Genomic DNA, 26,386 nt, shown 5'->3' with positions numbered 1-26,386 from the left:
GCCACTGGTAGGAAAACACACCCAATCGAAAAAGCGACTTCGTGCTGGGAGTCCTCCAGCGCCTGGTGTTGATCGAGATTTATCAGACTGTCGTAACAGAGCATATGCTGATAATCAGAATGTGTTTTTGATTATTAAACGGAAGGAGGGTAGCTTTGAGAGGGTTTCTCCCTTTTACATCCACAAGGGTCTTGAGGGGATTGCAGGAACACTTAAATCTGTGAAGCGACTTCGCAATGGGACTCTGTTAGTTGAGACTTCTAGTTCCCGTCAAGTCGCTTCTCTTCGGAAGGCAACCTGTCTTGGAGAGTACGCTATCGAGACCGAGCTCCACTCTACTCTGAACTATAGTAAGGGTGTTGTGACATGTAGGGATTTGGTGGATATCCCCACAGATGAGTTAAAATCTGAATGGGCTGATGACGGTATTGTTGACGTGCAGCATATTATGAAACGAGTCGATGGGAACCTAGTCAAATCCGACTCGTTTATTCTCACGTTCAGTTGCCCGAGACTCCCAGAGCATGTTAAAGTGGGGTTCTTACGGTTGCCAGTAAGGCCATATTTCCCCAACCCCATGCGCTGTTTTAAATGTCAGCGCTTTGGGCATACTACGTTGGGGTGCAATGGGATAGCCACTTGTGGTAAATGTGGTCAGCCTGCCCATGAAGGAGCCGATTGTTCATCGCCTGTGAAGTGCGTGAATTGCTCTGGGAGTCACCCTGTCTGGAGCCGGGTCTGCCCCATCTATCTCGAAGAACGGAAGATACAGGAGATTAAAACATCTAAGCGCATCCCCTATGGTGAGGCCAAGAAGCTCTTTAAGGCCATGCAACCTCCTGTGTTTACAACGTCTTTCGCTTCCGCTCTGAAGAAACCGGTACAAATGGCCACCGTTGCTACGCAAATGGAGGTTGCTAGTGTTAGCACTAATACCTGCGTTTGCCAGTGCACTTGTGCTGCTGCGGTTGTTTTGCAACCTGCGGCTCTCCCTGCAACGTCGGACAAGGCTGTGGTTGCTGACATTGGGGTACTTCCTGCCTCTCCCCCTATGGCGCCTTCTGCCCAGGCGAGTAAAGTTCCACCTGTTGACAAGGCTGTGCATTCTAAGCCCTCCAAGACAAAGACGCCGAAGGTGAAGGTTTTGCCACCTGAGGAGACTAGTCAGGGTCGGTCCGATGACGAGGCCATCGTACTGTCTGACATCTCCCGTGGGTCGACCGGGGGCGATCTTCTCGCCCCAGGAATAAATCTCCAGCGGGTACGGGCTCTCCTCCGAAGCACAGAGGAAGGGTGAAAGTTCAGCCACCCTAATCACTGGCTCCCATATTACAGTGGAACCTGAATGGGTTCAGGACGCATGTGGCCGAATTACAACTCCTTGTACGAGAGGGCCCTTTGTGCTTATGTCTCCAAGAGACACATTTTCGGGCCACTGATGCTCCTTCTTTACGGGGCTATACCGTATATCGGAAAGATGATCTGACGGGGCAACGGGCAAAGGGTGGTGTTGCGGTTTTTGTCCGTGACCTGCACCCCTCATCTGAGCTCCCTCTCGTTACAGACTTGCAAGCAGTTGCAGTTGACCTTCTTGTGGGTCGGAGGCTCACAGTCTGTTCAGTCTACTTACCTCCTCAGGATGTGATAGACTCTGAGGCTCTCACAGACCTTATTAGCCAATTCCCCCGCCCATTTCTTCTGCTGGGGGACTTCAATGCTCATAATGTCTTATGGGGCTCTCCGACTACTTGCCCCAGGGGTCGCATTCTGGAAAGCCTCATGATGTCTGAAGAACTGTGCATCCTCAACTCTGGTGCCCCCACTCATTTTTGTACTGCTTCCGGGTCGTCGTCGGCTATTGACCTTTCCTTTTGCTCTCCAGCACTCGCGGCTTCTGCTCTGTGGGAGGTTGTTGCTGACCTCCATTCTAGTGACCACTTCCCCCTTTGGATTCGCCTCCTGGATGAGGCTGTGGCATTTTCAGTGCCGCCTCAGTGGCACCTCTGCAGAGCTGACTGGACGCTTTTCAGCCAACTGGCTGTTTTGGAACACCGTGCCAGCGTCCACGAATGGGTAGACCATGTTACAGCCGTGATCTCCCATGCTGCTGAATTGTCCATTCCACGGTCATCCGGTAATCCCAAGAGGCGTCCTGTCCCCTGGTGGACCACTGAGTGCCGCTCCGCCATCCGAGCCCGCCGTGCAGCTCTGCGCTGCTTCAAGTGCCGTCCCTCAGCTGACAATCTTGCGGTCTTTCGGGTGGCAAGGGCCAAAGCGCGGCGAGTGATTAAAGAGAGCAAACGACGGTCATGGCAATTGTTCTTGAACTCCATCTCCCGCTCCACTAATTCTACGAAAGTATGGGAAGCCATCAGGAGGATTTCTGGGCAACGCAGCCCCCTACCTGTCACGGCATTGCTGCATCAGGGATGTCTCCTCACGGCGCCGAGAGACATTGCCCAGACACTGGCCATGCATTTTGCGGAATCTACCGCCACAATTAACTGTGATCCAGATTTCTGCCGCTACCGAACTGCCATCGAGAGGGGTCACTTGGACTTCCGGTCTCCAAATTCTGAACCCTACAACTGCCCCTTCACAATGTGGGAACTGGATTCGGCGCTGTCTGTGGCTCATGATACTGCGCCTGGTCATGATCAAATCCGGTACAGCATGCTGCAGCACTTGTTGCTGCCATCCAAGGAAGTTCTCCTGAGTTGTTTAAATATGATATGGTTATCCGGCACATACCCTGACTCATGGAGGGAGGCGGTTTTGATTCCTCTCCTCAAACCGGGGAAGGACCGAACGCATCCCAGCAGTTATCGCAGTATTGCTTTGACGAGCTGTGTCGGGAAGACGTTGGAACGCATGGTCCACCGTCGCCTGGTTTGGCTGCTCGAGACCAGGCAGCTCCTTAGCCCCTCTCAGTGTGGCTTTCGGCGATGTCGTTCCACTATCGACAACTTGACCCTGCTTGAGGCGGCCATCCAGCAGGCCTTCCTACGTAACCAGCATTTTCTTGGTGTCTTCTTTGACATTCATAAGGCGTATGACACTACTTGGCGCCGCCATATCCTCAATCAACTCCATGAGTGGGGCTTTCGTGGCCGTCTCCCCATCTTCATTCGGTCCTTTCTTTCCCACCGCCTCTTTCGTTATAGGGTTGGTAATGTGCTATCTGATTTGTTTGTGCAGGAGAATGGTGTTCCTCAGGGAAGCGTTTTAAGTGTCACCCTCTTTGCTGTCGCTATTAACAGTATCACGTCCACTATCCGGAGTCCTGTCCAATGCTCCTTGTTTGTGGACGATTTTGCTGTTTTCTGTTCTTCCTCCAGTCTTGTCACTGCTAGTCGGCAGTTGCAGCTTACGATACAGCGATTAGAGGCATGGACTGCGAAGACGGGTTTTACCTTTTCTGCAGAAAAATGTGTGTGTGTTCATTTTAATCGTTCTCGACGTCTTTTTACCTCCCCTGAATTGCGTCTGAGGGACACCATTCTTCCTTTTAGCGACACTGTGCGGTTCCTGGGCCTCACTTTTGATTCCAAGTTGTCGTGGTTGCCTCACCTTAAAGACCTCAAGGTGCGGGCCCTGAAGGCACTGAATATTTTGAAGTGTCTGAGCCATCGGTCCTGGGGAGCAGATCGGGCGCGTTTGCTGCAGTTCTATAGGGCTTTCGTCCGGTCGCGTCTTGACTATGGTTGCACCGTGTATGGGTCAGCAAGGCCTTCGTATCTGAAGATTCTTGATGCCGTACACCATGAGGATATCAAGCTGGCCACTGGTGCCTTCCGTACCAGTCCCATCCCCAGCCTGTGTGCTGAGGCAGGGGAACCGCCGCTCGCCATCCGGCGGCAACTCCTCATGGTGCGACGGGTGTGTCAATTCCTTGCCTGTCCTACCTCCCCTGCGTACCCTACCGTTGCCCGACCGCCTATGGAACGTCTCTTTTCCAGTCGTCCCAGGGCAACGAGACCATTTGGGATTCGTGCCAAGCATTTGCTTGAGTCCCTTGGTGTGGAGCGTGTGGCCCCTCAACGACAAGGTTTTACTCGCCTGCCTCCCTGGTTGCTCCAGAGGCCCAGCGTCCTTTTAGACTTGTCGGAGTACCGGAGGAGTTGCACTCCTGCGTTTGTTTTTATCTCCTTGTTTTATGATATTTTAAACCAGCATCCCGACCATGTACCAGTATTTACGGATGGCTCTAAACAGGGGGACTCTGTTGGTTGTGCTGTTGTTTTCCCTGATCGAGTCGTGAAGTTACGGCTTCCTGCGGCGTTTACCATCTTTGATGCCGAATTGTTTGCGATCTTGCGGGCATTGGAGCAGATGAGGTGTGTTCCCAGTCTTAAGTTCCTCATCTGTTCTGACTCCCTGAGTGCCCTTCAGACCATGCAACACTTGTACCCAGCGGATACGGTCGTCCAGAACATCCATGATGCCCTCCTCCACCTGCAACGGCAGGGGAAGGAGGTGTCCTTCTGCTGGGTGCCGGGGCACGTGGGTATTAGGGGAAACGAACCGGCGGATGTGGCTGCCAAAGATGCATGTTCCCTCCCTCATGTTGTTGAATGTGCCGTCCCCCTCCATGCTGTTACCTCCCTCCTGCGTTTTCGTGTTATGCGTCAGTGGGAAGAGGAGTGGCTGGCAGTCGGTGACAATAAGCTGCGTCTGGTCAAGGCTACCACGCGGCCATGGCGTACGTCCTACCAGTCATGCAGGCGGGATGAGGTTCTCCTCACTCGCCTCCGCATCGGGCACAGTCCCTTAACACATGGTTTTTTACTCCGGCGGGAGGACCCCCCAATCTGCAGTTCTTGTGGCGTCCAGATTACTGTCCGCCACATTTTACTTGACTGTCTTTTATTCTCTAACCAGAGGGCGGTGGTTTCCTTGCCACCGGATTTGCCCTCTGTTTTACAAGATGACGCAACGACTGTAGTTAAGGTCTTACGGTTTTGTGTCCTGTCCCATTTGTTGCCTCGGATTTTAGGGAGAGGGTTTTAATGTGCTGCTGGGTGACTGGCTCACCCGGGTTTTAGGTAAGAGGTCAGCCAGTCACGATTACCTCCTTGTTTCCCTTCGGTTTCTGTTCTCTTTCCCTTGTGTTTCCTTTCCTTTTTAGTGTGTCCCTTCTCCTCTCGTTTTACCTCTGTGTGTGAGGATTTGTAACTGCGTCAGGTCTGTGTGTTTTAGCCGTTCTCCTTGTTCGCTGTTTGTCTTAGTCCCTTCGCTGCATGTGTTCCTGTTTTTATGCGTTTGGGCGCTGATGACCACGCTGTTTAGCGCCCGTAAACTTCAAACACACACACACACACACACACACACACACACACACACACACACACACACACACAGCAACATGTGATGGGAAAGTTTGGGAGTGAAACAACACCAAACAGACTGGAATCGGCTTGTTTAGGATGTGAATGATGTGTGCCGTTTGATACCTGGGACAGGTAAATGTTTTCCATCGCGTAAACGATCTTCTTGTCTGTCAGGGTGATGTCAACACAAATATAAGTTCGGAGCAGGAAGAGGGGAATACAGACATCAAACTTAAGATCGTGCGAAACAGGCACTTCTATCAAAGCGTTGGCAGGTGTAGCAGTTTTCAGCTCTATCTTAACTCTGTTTCTGCCTGACAAACTAATGTTATAAATGTCATGCTTGAGATGAGATTTACAGGAAAATAACTTTTGTACCGACGTAGGGAGGTGTTTGTCAACGTTCTTATCTAAGCTCTCCACAGAGACAATATAGGGGCCTGCATCCGATCGACTGTACCGGTTGTTAATACTTGCGCCCGTACGACTCCAGTTGTGGAAGCAACGGTTGACTCTGAGACCGTTCTGAGTTTGTCTGCACTGTACCATTACTAGAATGGAGATCCTAACCCGTTAACTCACGCATATCACAGTCTAAGAGTCGACATACAGCCTTTTGAGTAAGAAAAGTAATTTCCTGTGCTGACTTGCAGGTGCACTGGCTTCAAACGCGAAGCTTGAAGGATCGCTGGTTGGCTAACTTTCTGACTAACCTGATGCAACTGTTGTTGTTGTTAGTGATACGGTTGTATTTGCTGTTGCCTTAGCTGCGATAGTTGAAAAACGGCTGCTGTCGAGCCAATTGTTGCTGAAACTACAATTGTTGTTGATGGTGGTGCAGAAGCTGCTGTTCGGGTTGATGTTGTGGCTCCTGTCCTTGTTGGTGTTGGAGCAGCCCTGTATCCGGGATCTCACCACGGTTGTCGGACATTGATGGCAATGGAACATCTGTCGTTGCGTGTCGATGGCAGGTTTCTAGTGCAAACTGTATGACCTGGGCCGTATCAGAGGAATCGGTGAAAATGGTTCAAATGGCTCTAAGCGCTATGGGACTTAACATCTGAGGTCATCAGTCCCCTAGACTTACAACTACTTAAACCTAACTAACCTAAGGACATCAGACACACCCTTGCCCGAGGCAGGATTCGAACCTGCGACCGTAGCAGCAGCGCGGTTCTGGACTGAAGCGCCTAGAACCGCTTGGCCACAGCGGTCGGCTGGAATCGGTCGTTTTACGGTGAACTATGTGGCACTACCGCCGACAACGTATGACGAAGAAACCACATTCCGGCGTACATTGCAGGTAAACGATTCTCCTCGAAACGACGATGTGGCTAAGGATATACTAGTAAGAACGCGAAGAGTACGAAGGACCACACCCGTTGGCGAAACTTAAACAAGTCACGGCCACGCAGAGTGCACTAGCGAGGGCGTCAGAGTGCCGCGACAGGCGTAAGTGAACTCGTTGATAAAGTTAATATTGCAGCTGTCCTAATTGACGATTGATTGTGAAATACAGTGTGTTTATAAATGAACATCGGGTTTTAACGCTTTATAATATTTATTATATTAAACTTACAGTTATAAATGATATGTCAAATCAAAGAGCAACTCACAGTTTTACCAAGAACCTCCTAAATGTTCAATGTGAGCACTATTAGTCACATGGCACTCAAGTCTATAGCCGAGTTCTTCCCAAACCCTGATAAGTGTGTCTTCAGTGATTGTAGCTACATTTGCTTCAGTCCAGTTTCTTAATTCATGGAGGTCTCCTGGTAGCGGAGGCACGTACACACGGTCCTTGATGAATCCCCAAAGGAAAAAATCGCATGGCGTTGGGTCGGGTGAACGTGGAGGCCATGCAAAGCAAGCCCTGTCATTGGGCCCCTCGCTACCTATCCAGCGCCTGGCTGTAGACTTGATGTGTGCCGCGTGACAAACATACAGGGTGTTTCAAAAATGACCGGTATATTTGAAACGGCAATAAAAACTAAACGAGCAGCGATAGAAATACACCGTTTGTTGCAATATGCTTGGGACAACAGTACATTTACAGGCGGACAAACTTTCGAAATTACAGTAGTTACAATTATCAACAACAGATGGCGCTGCGGTCTGGGAAACTCTATAGTACGATATTTTCCACATATCCACCATGCGTAGCAATAATATGGCGTAGTCTCTGAATGAAATTACCCGAAACCTTTGACAACGTGTCTGGCGGAATGGCTTCACATGCAGATGAGATGTACTGCTTCAGCTGTTCAATTGTTTCTGGATTCTGGCGGTACACCTGGTCTTTCAAGTGTCCCCACAGAAAGAAGTCACAGGGGTTCATGTCTGGCGAATAGGGAGGCCAATCCACGCCGCCTCCTGTATGTTTCGGATAGCCCAAAGCAATCACACGATCATCGAAATATTCATTCAGGAAATTAAAGACGTCGGCCGTGCGATGTGGCCGGGCACCATCTTGCATAAACCACGAGGTGTTCGCAGTGTCGTCTAAGGCAGTTTGTGCCGCCACAAATTCACGAAGAATGTCCAGATAGCGTGATGCAGTAATCGTTTCGGATCTGAAAAATGGGCCAATGATTCCTTTGGAAGAAATGGCGGCCCAGACCAGTACTTTTGAGGATGCAGGGACGATGGGACTGCAACATGGGGCTTTTCGGTTCCCCATATGTGCCAGTTCTGTTTATTGACGAAGCCGTCCAGGTAAAAATAAGCTTCGTCAGTAAACCAAATGCTGCCCACATGCATATCGCCGTCATCAATCCTGTGCACTATATCGTTAGCGAATGTCTCTCGTGCAACAATGGTAGCGGCACTGAGGGGTTGCCGCGTTTGAATTTTGTATGGATAGAGGTGCAAACTCTGGCGCATGAGACGATACGTGGACGTTGGCGTCATTTGGACCGCAGCTGCAACACGGCGAACGGAAACCCGAGGCCGCTGTCGGATCACCTGCTGCACTAGCTGCGCGTTGCCCTCTGTGGTTGCCGTACGCGGTCACCCTACCTTTCCAGCACGTTCATCCGTCACGTTCCCAGTCCGTTGAAATTTTTCAAACAGATCCTTTATTGTATCGCTTTTCGGTCCTTTGGTTACATTAAACCTCCGTTGAAAACTTCGTCTTGTTGCAACAACACTGTGTTCTAGGCGGTGGAATTCCAACACCAGAAAAGTCCTCTGTTCTAAGGAATAAACCATGTTGTCAACAGCACACTTGCACGTTGTGAACAGCACACGCTTACAGCAGAAAGACGACGTACAGAATGGCGCACCCACAGACTGCATTGTCTTCTATATCGTTCAAATCACTTGCAGCGCCATCTGTTGTTGAAAATTGTAACTACTGTAATTTCGAAAGTTTGTCCGCCTGAAAACGTACTGTTGTCCCAAGCATATTGCAACAAACGGTGTATTTCTATCGCTGCTCGTTTAGTTTTTATTGCCGTTTCAAATATACCGGTCATTTTTGAAACACCCTGTACAAAAATTGATGGTGCTGTGTAATAGCAGAGGGGTCATCAGTGACACCGTGTTTCAGAATCATCGTCAATGGAACGCGCTACCGAGGCCGAGGAGACGGCGGGCTGGGACCTGGGCCCCCTGCTGGACGCCGGGGAGTGCGCCGTCGTGACCCTGGCGGCGGGGGAGGCGCGGGTGGCGGCGCACAGGGCCGTTCTGGCAGCGAGGAGTCCAGTGTTCGCCGCCCTGGTCCACCAGGACACGCTGGAGGTCAGCGGCGGCCACATCGACCTCACAGACGTCGAGGGCCCGGTGCTGCGCCAGCTAGTCTCGTACTGCTACACCCTTCGGGCTCCACAGCGGCCGAGCGTGGCCCCACAACTTCTGGCAGCTGCAAAGAAATACGGCGTCTCTGGGTTGAAAGTGGAGTGTGAGCGAACTCTAGGTGAGAGAATAGAGCTGGCACAGACGTGTTTGCTCTTTACATGTAACTCTTGCAGAAGGGCAGCTCGATTAAGGACGCAGCATTTTAAGTTCCTTTTGGTGCTGCTTTTGTGCAATGCAGAGAGGACCATTTTGTCACTCGAGGAAGGTAAGATCCATCACCAAAAAAGATCTTTAAAAATGAAGTAGTACACCTGTGTATAATACAGTGCAATTTTTATTGTTAAGGTACTTTGAACAGTTACTGTCAGGGAATGGAAAGTTAGCTCTCAGAAGCTGTGGTTAATTTTACCGACGAGACTGTTTCTAGAGTACTTTACCACTTCGCGAAACCAAGTTTTCGTGCAAAGTTTGAAACGTCCCCTTAGAACAATTATACACGACTGTGCTTAAACTGACACAATATTTTTAGCGCAACGCAATGTGACTTTCAAAAATCCCTACAAAAGAATGGCCCTGACTAACATTAACCTATACCTTTCACACATCACTTACCTCACAAAAATCTTCATTACTCGAACTACTGCAATACAGCGAGCGCCACTACTGCCAGCTAAATAAAAGATTCAAACTACGGAAGGCACTAACTACTGATAGGCATCTATTAATCATAAACATACCTCAGCAGCATAATACACATCGTCGTCGTAATAATATCATAACACCTCAGTCAAATCTCAAAATCGTCGTAACTTCCTCCAATAATTAAAAAAAATTCTCTGCTCATGTCAAAAGTGTCACCTGCCTCAAACGTACTTTAAAAATCATGATCTCATACCAAATACATCATTCAAAGCTCTCATAGTATCACAATGGTTCTGAAAAGATATGAACAGTTCACAAAGTACAGACAAAATACAATTTCATAAGTGTGAAGTTATCCATCTGTGTAGTTGCATAAACACAATGCAAACTAGCCACAGACTGCACACAGTACAGCCAGTGATTTTCATATAGAGCGCTACGTAACGTTGCCAATAACAAAACATAAACAGCCTACTTACATAAAGAAAACATAAACAGTCTGCTTACAAGTTCGATCAGGATATGAAGTTCCAAGTGCATCCGCTATTTTTTTCGAACCCCCTTATGAATGTTTCCTTCAATGCAGTACTTTAGAAACCTACAGTTTACGCTTCCTTGAATTTTATTCCTATGGCAGCTGAGTTATTGAACTGCAAAGTTCAAGTTCACTCCTTAAACTCATGTCAGATCCAAACGAGTGGTACAACTGTCATTCAGTTAATCCTCCGAAATTATTCTGTACATAGACTAGTCGATAAAAAATGCAGATCATCGTCTTATCGACAAAAGTGCGTAAAATTACTAAGAATTATTTCTCGTGGAATTCGTTACGTGAACATTCCTCTGCTTTGTCAGTTGTGTACGGTATAGAGCAAGTAACTCCACTTTCGCCTGCTCACTCTAAGGCTCACCTTTCATCGGGTTCTGCTAAATCTCGAGCCCAAAAGTCAGACACCCGGACTTGCAAAAAAGAGCCTACACGTGAAGATTTTTTACGTAACCCAAATTCACAACCATCAGTTCCTCCTCCACCTAAACATCCTGTTTCCAAGAAGGCTAATACGAAACCCAGTTCCTCTCCTTCTCTGCCACTACAGTCTCATCTACAGCACCACCTGGCGGTAGCCGCCCTCGGCCGTCTTCTGTGTCGCCGAGGCGCACTGCAGGCGGCCGATCAACCGGCCGATCGCTGGTGGCAGGAGCTGCTCCTGAACAACCTACGGATCAGGATCTTCTGCCTTCCGCCGACTGCCGTTCCACGCTGTAAGTCGCAAGCTCTGAGCTGTCGTTGAGGGCAACCTTGGTCACATTCTTCCATTTTCTGTCCACCCTATGTCCATTATCCATTGGAATATACGCGGCATTCGAGCCAATCGGGATGTATTGTCGATCCTCTTACTATCCTACTCGCCGGTCATCTTCTGTCTTCAGGAAACAAAGCTGCGTCCCCACGACCACTTTGCTTTTTCCCCTTTTCAGTCAGTCCGATTTGATCTCTCCTCTGTTGAAGGCACTCCAGCACATGCAGGACTCATGATTCTTCTCCATGATACTCTCCATTATCATCCAGTCCCCTTAAATACTCCCAAGCCGTCGCTGTCCATCTTTCCCTTTCTGGATACACCTTCTCTCTTTGTACCGTATACATTCCATCGTCGACACCAATGGCACGAGCTGATCTCCTTCAGCTGGCCGCGGTGGCCGTGCGGTTCTGGCGCTGCAGTCCGGAACCGCGGGACTGCGACGGTCGCAGGTTTGAATCCAGTCTCGGGCATGGGTGTGTGTGATGTCCTTAGGTTAGTTAGGTTTAAGTAGTTCTAAGTTCTAGGGGACTTATGACCTAAGATGTTGAGTCCCATGATGCTCAGAACCATTTTTTTGATCTCCTTCATCTTCTTGGTCAGCTTCCACCCCCCTCTTTGCTGGTTGGGGACTTCAATGCCCACCACCCGCTTTGGGGATCTCCACATCCTTGTCAGCGTTGCTCACTATTGATAGACGTCTTCCACCGAGCGGATCTAGTTTGCCTCAACACTGGGGTCCCTACATTTTTGTCTGCCTCCACGACAAATTTCTCTTGTTTGGACCTTTCGGTCGGTACTGTTCCGCTAGCTCGGCGCTTCGAATGGTTCGCCCTTGCTGATACACACTCAAGTGACCACTTTCCATGCGTCCTCCGATTGCAGCCACACCTGCCATATATGCACCCGCGACACTGGAAGTTTGCCCAAGCCGATTGGACACTTTTTTCGTCTCTAGCGACATTCGATGACCGTCACTTTCCTAGCGTCGACGATGAGGTCACTCATATTACAGACGTTATTCTTTCAGCTGCGGAACGTTCAATACCTCGCACCTCCGAATTGCCCCGGCGCCCCTCTAGTTCCTTGGTGGAACGAGGCATGGCGTGACGCAATACGTGAGTGGCGACGTGCTCTTCGCGTTTTCAGACACCATCCTACTTTGGCCAACTGTATCCGCTATAAGCAGTTCCGTGCGCGGTGCCGTCGCGTCATCCGCGATAGCAAGAAGGCAAGCTGGGACTTCTTTACTACCTCATTTAACACCTTCACTCCCTCCTCGGAAGTTTGGAGTCGCGCCTAGTTTCTCCCCGGTCTCTGGGCTCACTGTCGCGCATGATACATTAGTGGACCCCGTCGCAATTTCTAACTCATTGGGTCAACACTTTGCTGAGATTTAGAGCTTTTCAAATTACCCGCCAGCGTTTCTCCCGAAGAAACGTGCAGCGGAAGTGCGACCTCTTGCTTTCTCCTCTCAAAATCGCGAAAGCTACAATACTGTTTTCTCCATGCGGGAACTCCCCAACATGCACTCTCTTCTTCTCGCTCCTCCGCCCAAGGACCGGATGGTATCCACATCCAAATGTTGCTGCATTTATCATACCATAGTCTGCGTTACCTCCTTCGCCTTTATAATCGAATTTGGACCGACAGTACTATTCCCAGACGATGGCGGGAAGCTATCGTCGTTCCTGTTCCGAAACCTGGAAAGGGCAAACATCTCCCCTCTAGCTATCGCCCCATTTCTCTCACGAGTAGTGTACGTAAGGTTTTGGAGCGTATGGTGAATTGCCGTTTAGCTTGGTGGCTGGTGTCCCGCAGTCTTTTAACACCTGGCCAATGCGGTTTCCGAAAGCATCGTTCTGCAGTTGACCATCTTGTTGCTCTCTCCACTTATATCATGAACAATTTTCTCCGGAAACTCCAAACAGTAGCAATATTTTTTGATCTGGAGAGAGCATAGGATACCTGTTGGAGGACAGGCATCCTCTGCACACTGTTCTCTTGGGGCTTTCGCGGTCGGTTGCCCCTTTTCCTTCTCTAATTTATGGCAGAGCGCACATTTAAAGTGCGGGTGAACACTACTCCCTCCCGTACTTTTTCCCAAGAAAACGGGGTACCTCAGGGCTCCGCGCTGAGTGTTGTACTGTTTGCCATTGCCATAAATCCAATTATGGACTGTCTCCTTCCTAATGTCTCGGGCTCCCTCTTTGTGGACGATTTTGCGATCTACTACAGCTCTCAACGGACCAGCCTTCTTGAACGACGTCTTCAATGCTGTCTCGATCGCCTCCACTCTTGGAGCATCGAAACAGGCTTCCGCTTTTCTCCCAGTAAGACCGTTTGTATTAATTTTTGGCCTCGTACGTTCTTCCACCTTCCTTACATCTAGGACCTGTCAACCTTCCGTTTTCGGACATCGTTAAATTCTTGGGTCTTATGTTTGACAGAAAACTGTGCTGGTCCTCCCACGTTTCCTATCTTTCAGCTCGCTGTGATCCCTCAAAACCGTCCGTGTCCTGAATGGTACCTCCTGGGGAGCGGACCGAGTGGTCCTTCTCCACCTCTGTCGCGCCTTAGTGCGCTCGAAATTGGATTATGGAAGCATAGTTTACTCCTCTGCTCGGCCGTCTATTCTTCGGCGTCTCGACTCTATCCACCACGGTGGATTACGTTTAGTGTCTGGAGCTTTTTACACCAGCCCTGTGGAAAGCATTTATGCTGAGAGTGCTGAACCTCCGCTGTCCAATCGGCGAGCTGTCCTTCTAAGTCGTTATGCTAGCCATTTGTCTTCCATGCCTGCTAATCCGGCCCATGACAGTTTTTTCGACGCCTCCTTGGATTTAGGGTATGCAGGCCGCTCTTCCTCCCTACTACCACCGGGAGTCTGCTCCATTCTCTTTCCTTCCGCTTTCCTAAAACTTTCTTGACAACTTGGGGTACAGCACCGCCTTGGCTCCGTCCCCGGACCTGCCTGCTCGGTGACCTTTGTCAGTTTCCCAAGGATGGTACCCCTTCACTTGTTTAACGTCGGGAATTTTCTGCTCTATGTGCACAAATGAAGGAAGCCACATTTATTTACACTGATGGCTCAAAAACATCGTTTGGTGTAGGGAGTGCCTATATTGTTGGCGACACCCCAAATCGATTTCGGCTTCCCGGCCAGTGTTCGGCTTATACTGCGGAGCTTTACGCTGTTCTCCAGGCTGTCCACTACATCCGTCGCCATGAGCGGATACAGTATGTTCAAATGGCTCTGAGCACTATGGTCATCAGTCCCCTATAACTTAGAACTACTTAAACCTAACTAACCTAAGGACATCACACAACACCCAGGCATCACGAGGCAGAGAAAATCCCTGACCCCGCCGGGAATCGAACCCGCGAACCCGGGCGTGGGAAGCGAGAACGCTACCGCACGACCACGAGTGCGGCCTGCAGTATGTTATCTGTTCAGATTCTCTCATCTCTCTCCTCAGTCTCCAAGCTCTCTACCCTGTCCACCCTCTGGTCCACCGGATTCAGGACTGCCTGCGCTTGCTCCACTTGGGGGGGGGGGGGGGGGGCGTCTCGGTGGCGTTCCTCTGGTTCCCAGGACATGTTGGTATCTGTGGAAATGAGGCGGCCGATATAGCGGCCAAGGCTGCAATCTCTCTTCTTCGGCCAGCTATTCGCACGATTCCCTTCGCCGATCTACGGAGTGTTTTATGTCATCGTGTTGTTATTTTATGGCACGCACATTGGTCGACACATCCCCATAATAAATTGCTGGACGTGAAAGCTCTTCCCTGTGCTTGGACCTCTTCCTCCCGAACGCGTCGTCGGGAGGAGGTAATTTTAACTAGACTCCGGATAGGGCACTGTCTTTTTAGCCATCGACATCTTTTAAACGGCGATCCTCCCCCACTCTGTCCCCACTGCTGTCAGCTGTGGACGGTAAGACACCTTTTACTCGAGTGCCTCTATTTTACTCCGTTACGCTCCCGTCTACAGCTGTCGCCTGACATATCGTCAATTTTAGCAGATGACCCGCGCTCAGCCGATCGCGTTCTCGAGTTTATTAGTGCCAGTGCAATGACGTCAGTCATTTGAAGCTCTTTTTGGGGACAACTAACCCCTTTCTGTAGTGGTTTTTTAAGCTTACCTTCTGATTTTAGTTTCTCCAATTTTTTGAGTAACGTTCCCATTGCTGCTGGTTTCCGTTTTCGTTTTTTCCCTTTTCGTAAGTGACAGACAGGGCGCTAATTGACCATAGCAGTTTTGCGCCCTAAAACTAAAAACAAAACAAAAAAAGATTAAGGACTGATGAACAATAAAGTAATTGCCAGAAGGAATCACACTGACAGGAGTCGGTGAACTACTTAATGATAGCTATAATAAATCTTACTCAGTTAGCACTAGCCCCAGTTTATGATGTGCGACAGTTACATTCCGCTCGGCAGTCAAGTGATGGCCATTACTGAGCGTAGTCGACAGTTTTAGTTCCACACGGGACTAGCAGTCTTGGAGCACCGAACCTGTGGTAGCCAGACGAGGCACAAGAGGCAAAGTTCCCTGGATGACGGCTGGCTGCGGTGTGGTATCCTTCTGATGAGGCTGCTGCTGGAACTAAGTGGTGCTGATCCTTGTGGTCGCTTTGCTTGTCAGAATTGCTTGCTGCGACTCAGCACACTGAACTAGCGCCGAAGGGCTGCGGACCGTCCTAAATACGCGTCTAACGGAGTAATATCTGCCCGATGCTTGGACGGAACGTGATTTTCGGAGGTACAGCAGCGCTTCTGATGGTGGTGCTGTCGTCTGGGATGCGTCCACCGCTAGTCTTGAGGTTGTGCCTCTCATGGCGCGTGTTTCTGTGTTGCGGCTTGCTCTCCACTTCATAACAGACGGGCGTGTTTTGCACACAGCCCCGCGTGCTGCGGTTGGTATCCATGCTTGTCAGTACTGTTGGCTTCTGCTAAAGGAGTCTCTCCAAGCACGGGCAACCTGACAACCGTACCTGTAATACGGGTAGCCATGGTTGCAGGCAAAGACGTCGGATACATCAATTTTAGCACCTGACACACATCCGTCCCATACATTTTCTTGGGCAGACGAATCTTACAGAACACCATCATCCCTAGAACTATTTAATATTTTGATAAGGTGGCCAACTTAATGAAAAGTCAATGTAAAACATTTTTGTGGATGTGGGTGGAGATAATGAGAATTGACTATATATACAGGGTTATTACAAATGATTGAAGCGATTTCACAGCTCTACAATAACTTTATTATTTGAGATATTTTCACAATGCTTTGCACACACACACAAAAACTCAAAAAGTTTTTTTAGGCATTCACAAATGTTCGATATGTGCCCCTTTAGTGATTCGGCAGACATCAAGCCGATAATCAAGTTCCTCCCACACTCGGCGCAGCATGTCCCCATCAATGAGTTCGAAAGCATCGTTGATGCGAGCTCACAGTTCTGGCACATTTCTTGGTAGAGGAGGTTTAAACACTGAATCTTTCACATAACCCCGCAGAAAGAAATCGCATGGGGTTAAGTCGGGAGAGCGTGGAGACCATGACATGAATTGCTGAGCATGATCTCCACCACGACCGATCCATCGGTTTTCCAATCTCCTGTTTAAGAAATGCCGAACATCATGATGGAAGTGCGGTGGGGCACCATCCTGTTGAAAGATGAAGTCGGCGCTGTCGGTCTCCAGTTGTGGCATGAGCCAATTTTCCGCGGGCTACGCGTGAAACTTGCCCGCACGCGTTCAACCGTTTCTTCGCTCACTGCAGGCCGACCCGTTGATTTCCCCTTACAGAGGCATCCAGAAGCTTTAAACTGAGCATACCATCGCCGAATGGAGTTAGCAGTTGGTGGATCTTTGTTGAACTTCGTCCTGAAGTGTCGTTGCACTGTTATGACTGACTGATGTGAGTGCATTTCAAGCTCGACATACGCTTTCTCAGCTCCTGTCGCCATTTTGTCTCACTGCGCTCTCGAGCGCTCTGGCGGCAGAAACCTGAAGTGCGGCTTCAGCCGAACAAAACTTTGAGTTTTTCTACGTATCTGTAGTGTGTCGTGACCATATGTCAATGAATGGAGATACAGTGAATTTATGAAATCGCTTCAATCATTTGTAATAGCCCTGTATATGGGAAGAAGAAAAATTACTTCTCTTATACTACTCAGCCGATGTTTTTGTCGAAGACTTGAAAGAAAACAGTTATGTAACTTCCACAGACAAAACCGTCAGCTTGCTGTGTTCTGGGGAAGTACAGCTATGGTACTGTGGAAGCCATCATAACCCATGGCGGAGGGCACCCTATGCCACTATTAGTCACCCCCTTTCCTGTTCCACTCTCAAACAGAAAGAGGGGTAAACAAACGACTGTCTAATATGCCCCCGTCCGATCCCGAATTTCTTGTAGCTTGTCTTCGTGGTCCTTAGGCAAAATGTACGTTGGCGGCAGGAGAATCTTTCTGCAGTCAGCTTCAGATGCCGGTTCTCTTAATTTTCTGCCGGCCGGAGTGGCCGAGCGGTTAAAGGCGCTACAGTCTGGAACCGCACGACCGCTACGGTCGCAGGTTCGAATCCTGTCTCGGGCATGGATGTGTGTGATGTTCTTAGGTTAGTTAGGTTTAAGTAGTTCTAAGTTCTAGGGGACTTATGACCACAACAGTTGAGTCCCATAGTGCTCAGAGCCATTTGAACCATCTTAATTTTCTCAATAGTAGTCCTCAAAAGAATGCCGCATTCACTCCAAGGGGTTTCCATTTGAGTTCCCAAAGCGTCTCCGTAACACTTGCGAGTTGTTGGAACCCATTGGTAGCAAATCTGGAAGCCCGCCTCTGAATTACCTATCTGACGCCATTTAATCAAACGTAGTGCGTATTCAAGAAAAGGTCCCACAAGTGTGTAATCTCTTTCAGGGATGAAGCAAGCTTTCCAAAAATTTTTCCAATAAACAGAATCGATACTTTGCTTTCCCTTCTATAATCCTCATATGCTCGTACCATTTCATATTGCTTGGCAACGTTACGCCCAGTTATTCAAACGACATGACTCAAGCAGTGCACCAATATTGCTGAATTCGAACATTATGGGTTGGTTTTTCCTACTCGTCTGCATCAACTTACATCGTTCTAGCTGCCGTTCGTTACAAAAACTAGAAATTAAGTCGTCTTGTATACTTCTACAGTCACTCAACTACGCCACTTTCCAGTACACAACTGCATCGTCAGATTGCCGCCCACCATGTTCGCCAGATCATTCATGTATATAGAAAGTAACATCTGTCCTATCACACATCCCTGGGCCACTTCTGGTGATACCCTTGTCTCTGAAGAGCGCCGGCAAGAAGTTTGTTACAAACATCAGTCACGCGAAATTCACCCTATGAGACAAATATTGTGATAAATTGGAGAAATGATGTCCGACCGCTTCCACTAAGACAAATTTTTGAGAAGTGCTCTTAGTTTAGTTTTGTATATGTGCACGTTGTCTCCCTCATGTCTAGTACCTACCTGATAGTCTTTCACTGCATGGCATAAAACGACTTTCTGCTCCTCACAAAGGGATGCATGGTCTGCATAGAAATTTTCACTTCTGGTTAAATGGTTATTAGTCACACGGTTCACCGTAAAATCACTGTGCGCAAATGCTGCTGTGATTGTACGTATTACTAGGTAACATAATTCCGTTACTATAATGTAGAGACATTTCTTATTCCGTCTCAAGTTTTATGGTGTACTAAACAGGTTCCATTATGCTGTAAGAGTTAGTGTTTGATATTCCGTTAAGGTTCTGGGTGACAGATTCATAGTTTTTAGAGATAGAGTTCATGCCCATAATGAAGTACTACATACACTCCTGGAAATTGAAATAAGAACACCGTGAATTCATTGTCCCAGGAAGGGGAAACTTTATTGACACATTCCTGGGGTCAGATACATCACATGATCACACTGACAGAACCACAGGCACATAGACACAGGCAACAGAGCATGCACAATGTCGGCACTAGTACAGTGTATATCCACCTTTCGCAGCAATGCAGGCTGCTATTCTCCCATGGAGACGATCGTAGAGATGCTGGATGTAGTCCTGTGGAACGGCTTGCCATGCCATTTCCACCTGGCGCCTCAGTTGGACCAGCGTTCGTGCTGGACGTGCAGACCGCGTGAGACGACGCTTCATCCAGTCCCAAACATGCTCAATGGGGGACAGATCCGGAGATCTTGCTGGCCAGGGTAGTTGACTTACACCTTCTAGAGCACGTTGGGTGGCACGGGATACATGCGGACGTGCATTGTCCTGTTGGAACAGCAAGTTCTCTTGCCGGTCTAGGAATGGTAGAACGATGGGTTCGATGACGGTTTGGATGTACCGTGCACTATTCAGTGTCCCCTCGACGATCACCAGTGGTGTACGGCCAGTGTAGGAGATCGCTCCCCACACCATGATGCCGGGTCTTGGCCCTGTGTGCCTCGGTCGTATGCAGTCCTGATTGTGGCGCTCACCTGCACGGCGCCAAACACGCATACGACCATCATTGGCACCAAGGCAGAAGCGACTCTCATCGCTGAAGACGACACGTCTCCATTCGTCCCTCCATTCACGCCTGTCGCGACACCACTGGAGACGGGCTGCACGATGTTGGGGCGTGAGCGGAAGACGGCCTAACGGTGTGCGGGACCGTAGCCCAGCTTCATGGAGACTGTTGCGAATGGTCCTCGCCGATACCCCAGGAGCAACAGTGTCCCTAATTTGCTGGGAAGTGGCGGTGCGGTCCCCTACGGCACTGCGTAGGATCCTACGGTCTTGGCGTGCATCCGTGCGTCGCTGCGGTCTGGTCCCAGGTCGACGGGCACGTGCACCTTCTGCCGACCACCGGCGATAACATCGATGTACTGTGGAGATCTCACGCCCCACATGTTGAGCAATTCGGCGGTACGTCCACCCGGCCTCCCGCATGCCCACTATACGCCCTCGCTCAAAGTCCGTCAACTGCACATACGGTTCACGTCCAGGCTGTCGCGGCATGCTACCAGTGTTAAAGACTGCGATGGAGCTCCGTATGCCACGGCAAACTGGCTGACACTGACGGCGGCGGTGCACAAATGCTGCGCAGCTAGCGCCATTCGACGGCCAACACCGCGGTTCCTGGTGTGTCCGCTGTGCCGTGCGTGTGATCATTGCTTGTACAGCCCTCTCGCAGTGTCCAGAGCAAGTATGGTGGGTCTGACACACCGGTGTCAACGTGTTCTTTTTTCGATTTCCAGGAGTGTATGTCAGGAGAAAATGATGACTTTGTAAGTGATGACTGATATTCGTGAAAGATAGGAAGCTCTCTCCAGAGCTGGGACATCGTGATGATGGCAGTCGGTGAGCCCGTGGTACTCTGTTAACGCTTCGGCAGACTCCCCCTAGAGTGCCTCCCCTTCCCCTCCCCCTCCCGACGACCGCCTTGGACTCGGCTGTCCTCCATGACTGCTTGGTGACCACCAGGCTGCTGCCTGCCACGTGACAGAACAGCGTAACATACATGGTGGACCAGCCTGGGGCTGTCTTAAGATTTCATGGCCTGTACCTAAAGCACTGACACTGTTTAGTACTTACTCGCTTCTTCCAGCTTCCATAGTTGAAAAGAATGTCTGTGCCCTGGTATAAGAGGAGACCATTGTTATAACCCGTCGGAAGTTTGGGAGAGATTTGAACGAACACGTTCAAATGCATATCTCCTCTGATAGGAATTTGTCACATTTATCGGAAAACTTCTGTTCGCTTAAGCAGGACATCAATTAGTATTGTTGTTGTCGTAGAAGAAATGCTTCAAAAACCTTACCAGACATCCTGTATTTCCGTTATGTAGAGACTAGAAACTGGATGGGATATGTACTGTCTCATTTTTTTGCCGCGTTAGTGGATTTCGACAGTCACCTTATGGAACTGTGGGGACTAGAGAGTAAGTGATAAGGTAACTCAGTCTGTCAGTTGACATCCAGACAAAGCATCTGTTGGTGAACGACAATTCTAGACGGTACCGCAAATCGTTGAACAATGGAAAGATACAGGAGTAACATCTGGTAACTTAGCAACACTGCAGCTGTCGCACAGTTAAAGAAACAGTATCTGATTGACATCACAGCTTTAATCTGGTGTAACAGGTGCTATTCCCCAACGAGAATTACACCTGTTCATGTGAAATATGTTTGTGATTGTCATCTGGAAATCTGTGCTGCAGTGGTTTAGACGTTACGGTACCAGGCTGATAGGCTTCGTTACCTCCTGTACAGTCACTCATAGACAGATCTACCTAAATATTGCATCCTGCATTAGAGAATATCGTCTCTGATCATGCCTCACACATCAGTGGGAGTAGTGAAACAATGAAGCAGAAAAGACACACCAGTTTAAGGTTCGATCAGTTGGTGTTTCAGGACGTGTGATTTAACAGTTAACTATAGAAATGTTTGTTACTTTGGTACTGTAAATTACGGCTGTGAAAATCTTAAGACGATGCACGAAATGCTTATTCAATTCTAATATTTATGTTCCTGTCGTTTTCAATATTTTGTACCACAGCAGTAGGCTGATGGAGATGAGTCATAAGTTTGGGTGAAGTGTTTGAGTCACATCTTTTTTAAGTAGTTTTTTGTGAGGAGACGCTTGATTACGTTTTTTTTGGATGAGAGACATTTTTGACATGGCGGGAAGTAGAGTGACAGTAGCAGAAAGTGTATTGGAGTAATGTTAGTTATGGTTTTATAACTTCATTTCGTAGACAAATATAATAATGAATTGTGAAGGGATGTGGTAGAAAACAATAATGCAACCGTTAACTGGAGAGTCTTGGACATTCTGAATGAAAACAAAAGTAGTTACTTGGCGTTAGTGTGCCAAAATTGTTAAATACAGATGTCAATATTTTAAAAAAAATAATAAGTGCACTGAATCATATTAAGAAACAAGTCTAAGAATGCGACGTATTTTTATCGTTGTAGAGTGATCTATGTTTTGGTTTAGGACTTCCTTGTATCTTTAGTTCCTTCAAGCGAGTACGCTCCAGATTATTGCAGTTATTGGCGGCTGCCCACAAGACAGGAGAGACTCATACAGGTGAAATGTAGGGATATCAGTTACTTAGTGTCATTGGTCAGTGTGTGTGTGTGCTGATATTGTGATTAAACAAAATAATTTTAAATGACCCACCGTCCTCTCTGTCTTTATATGAAAGGCAATTCAGAGTTTCTTGATCCAGTATTAGACATTGTAATGCATTAGTGATGTCAGAAAAATACAGTATTACTTTTAGCACATCAAATACTTTGGTAATGTATGATTAAACTGGGAACGATTACCTATACCTTAGTATAATGGCTATCATATCTGAATGACTTCCCCAGGGGGATCGCCACTCTTTGGCGGGTCGTGCTTGGCTGCCACAGGGCCCCAGCCTTTGCAGCATTTTTTTTCCCTTCCGTGTCGCAGTAACTGACGTTTATTCAAAATATGCATGGGTCGCTGCTCTAAAGACTAAAACTGGAATTGCAGTTGCAAACGCACTTAAAAAAAATATGTATAAAAAGTAAGCGGGCCCCAGTAAATTTACAAACTGATCAAGGGAAAGCATGTCAGTAGATAGTCTATGGGGGTTTTGGAACACATTGAGGACGTATACGTACAGTCCTTAGCACCGTACCGCCCCGTGACATCACTACTGCTCGCTGCTTGCTCTGGCAGCTCTCCAGTGCAGATGTTACGCACGTGCGCGCGCGCGCACACACACACACACACACACACACACACACACACACATTCAACATGTACTATGCATCTTTTTATTTTATTTTTACAAATTTATCCAGCTGTTGTGTGCATTGCTGAATCCAAGCCACTTTACCAAAGCTTTTCTTCCTTTCTTACGTATTATTTTCTCCACAATATATGATGATGGATATTTAGTTTTTTGTAACTCTTCAACATAGAAAGCTCCAGCTATGGGCTGTGATTTGTAATCTTCAAGGAGATACGTTCTCGGATTGTTTTCTTGCACTTTACGTATTTTGAAAATTTCCGTGGACCAATTGGCGGTGTACCCTTTGTCAAAGACTGTTTTCTGTTTACAAATTCTGACGTAATCACCAACTTTGAGTTTTGACTGGCGTGGATCAATCATTTTAATTTTGTTGTACACAGTAGATAGAAGACTATTATCTTTTACATCCACTGGTCGCATTTTAATCGTTCTGTGTGTCATGTGATTATACTGTTTGACCAGATCTTGTACAGTGTTAATCCATTTGTAGGAGCCCTGAGCAGTAAATTTTCGGAACATAAGACTCTTGAGAGTTCTGTTAAAGCGTTCAACTACGGAAGCTTTCATATTTGAAAAAGTGGAGTAGTGATTAATTCTGAGTTTCTGCACTAACTTTTTAAAACTAGTATTGCAGAATTCTTTTCCTTGATCAGTTTGTAAATGGTTCAAATGGCTCTGAGCACTATGGGACTTAACATCTATGGTCATCAGTCCCCTAGAACTTAGAACTACTTAAACCTAACTAACCTAAGGACAGCACACAACACCCAGCCATCACGAGGCAGAGAAAATCCCTGACCCCGCCGGGAATCGAACCTGGGAACCCGGGCGTGGGAAGCGAGAACGCTACCGCACGACCACGAGATGCGGGCGGTTTGTAAATTTACTGGGGCCCGCTTACTTTATATATATATATATATATATATATATATATATATATATATTTTAAGTGCGTTTGCAACTGCAATTCCAGTTTTAGTCTTTATAGCAGCGACCCATGCATATTTTGAATAAACGTCAGTTACTGTTATCAAATACTTATACCCAGAATTCCATTTAGAATATGCAGTCATATCGACTAAGTCTGCTTGCTGGAGATCATCAAGTCCTTTCGTGATAACTGACCGCCTGGGGTACGTTCGGCGAGGAGGACGATGAAGCTCATCAGCAATGGCAGCTTGCAACTTCCTTTTTTTTTATTCTAACTTGCTACTTACTGAAGGCAATATGCTTTTCGAAATGACACAGTTGTGATAAAAATGTTTGCTTATATGGAGCTGGAAGGGGGCGGAGACACGAGGAGGAGAAAGAGGAGCAAGGGAAAAAGAAAGATAACACATATTTTAAGAAGACGTTTTATTTTCAAAATACCATCGCATAATTAATCGTACATTAGTCTTTGCTAAACATCGATCATTTTCTTCATCAGCAATATTGAAAGATTTTTTCAGCATTTTCAATGATGGACAGTCCAGAGATTGCATGTTAACTACTCTGCCATGATCTGTGCCCAATAAAGTCGTCGTCCAATCTGCCTTTTCTAGACCCATTACCATAATGTAGTCACAAGATTTGCACAACTCCCACAGCGTATTTCTCGCAGTAAGTAGTGACACTCCATCCATTCCCCACTGCTGATGAAGGTGATTGCGTGTCACCCACTGAGTTTTTTCTGATAAGGTGCTGAATGCTAAAACTTGTTCGATAGTGACAAACTGCTCTGCAATAACTTGATTACAGTCCACGAGGATAGCAGCAGCTTGTTTAGGCACAAAATTATTTGCATCGTCTTTGAATCCTTGCAGGTCTACGAAAGCTATCTTCATTCTGTCATGATGTGAGAAGGAAAAGAAAAAAAATTGATGAAGGTATCGTCTAATTTCGTTTAATGTTGCTAGTATCATTGTAAATCTCCATCCATCACCGACTTCTCTTACCTGACAAACAGATAATGTCTCTCTCTCTCTCTCTCTCTCTCTCTCTCTCTAGACGATTATGGCGATAAGACGAGGAGGATAAAAGGAGCAGCCACCTCGGTGAAACGTAGACTGATGGCAAAAAAATTTTTCATTGCGAAAGGTCATAGTGAACATTTGCGCATGTGATCGTGGCTGGTGGGACGTACCGTTTTTTCTTGTACTCAACCATCTGGTGTAATCAGTTGCATCATTGCCCTTGCTTTCGGGCTGGCGGTCATTGTCCTCGTCCAACAGCTGATGTTATGTGAACGCATAAAGTGAATGCATGATACTGCAGGGTGGGAAAAGAAAAAAAAAAGCCTCTCTCTGAGGATATGGAGGGACATTATCTGATAACATGACTAGCAAATAACACGGTAATATGATGCAGCACGCTGAGAGAAGAACCATACGAGTCTCTGGGAATACAATGTCAATAACAACTCCATCAGTAGCAGCGGGACGTAGCATTTCTTTACCAGGGGTGAATGTACTCCAAGAGAACCAATGTGTAGTATGACTGCAAGAGTTTTTCCTCTCTCTCTCTTCATGTCTTTATTTGATGCCCCCCCCTCTCTCTCTCTCTCTCTCTCTCTCTCTCTCTCTCTCTCTCTCTCTCTCTGTGCATGTAGCAGAGAAACAATAATTTTTTTTAATGCCTATAGACCAGTATAAAGCGACAGACGATTCCACTCTGTCGTATTCCTTCAGCTGTGCGAGTGCCCGTGCGAGTGTCAGTATTGGAATCACCTTTGCTGTCGGAGAGAGTGTGAAACACATAGCTGGCTCAAAACATGTAAGTCTAACATGTATTACTTAGTGCTACTACTACTAAGTGGCATATAGTTTTCATCTACTGAGAAGTTGTAACTCAAGAGAGAACAGGGATGCCTCTCATTCAGTGTTGCAGAGTCTGAAGCATCTGGGAGAAGGAGGAGGCTCGAAAACTTCGCTGCGCCTGTCGTCTCTGGAACAGGGGGAGAAATATCCCATCCTAAGTGCGAGACGGACGACGACGAAATTTGGAGCAGCGGTCGTAGTATACTTGAAGGAGTCCAAAATATTCCTTCCTGCAAGATTCGCCACTCTCAGTGATGAAGAATTGGAATTTCTGAATTCCGGAACAGTTGCTCTGCTATATCGTTGTAGGAAAAATAGTGTGGATATCATTGACTTTGAATCTGTTTGATAAATACTAACGTATGTTTCCTTATACTAATATTACGTAGTTGTTAGCATATTGTGATACTAACCATGTCTATTCAAATACGGAAAGTTTCAGCAAATGGCAAGATTAAGGAAATAGATTTGCAATCCTTAAAAGACGATACCTGTGGCACAGATTTTGATACACATGACACATTAGTATTTGCAGTAAAAGTAATAGGGTGTGGTGAGGATGTAAATGCATATTCCGAATTGAATGGAAAAATAGTGCAGCTAATTCAAACAGAGTGCTTTAAACAAGGTGAACATTTTGCTGCTTTTCAAGTCTATGACAAATACGAGTGTACTTATTACACAGTTATGTTACCAATTT

At 47.5% G+C, this 26,386-nt stretch overlaps 1 protein-coding gene across 2 annotated transcripts in view; it reads left to right on the top strand.

Annotated features, from left to right (window-relative positions):
• Window positions 1–26,386, top strand: part of LOC126094674 (ankyrin-2-like) — a 117,615-nt gene that overhangs the window by 33,337 nt on the left and 57,892 nt on the right. For both annotated transcript variants that reach the window (XM_049909184.1, XM_049909185.1), the window contains exon 2: window positions 8,881–9,246. In XM_049909184.1, the coding sequence (XP_049765141.1) occupies window positions 8,892–9,246 (355 nt within the window). In that variant the 5' untranslated portion in view covers window positions 8,881–8,891. The remainder of the gene's footprint in view (window positions 1–8,880; window positions 9,247–26,386) is intronic.

Source organism: Schistocerca cancellata, chromosome 8 (genome assembly GCF_023864275.1).
Source record: "Schistocerca cancellata isolate TAMUIC-IGC-003103 chromosome 8, iqSchCanc2.1, whole genome shotgun sequence".
Classification (NCBI taxonomy): Eukaryota; Metazoa; Arthropoda; class Insecta; order Orthoptera; family Acrididae; genus Schistocerca; species Schistocerca cancellata.
Note: the sequence above shows the minus strand (reverse complement) of the source record. Positions and strands in the feature narration are given on the sequence as shown.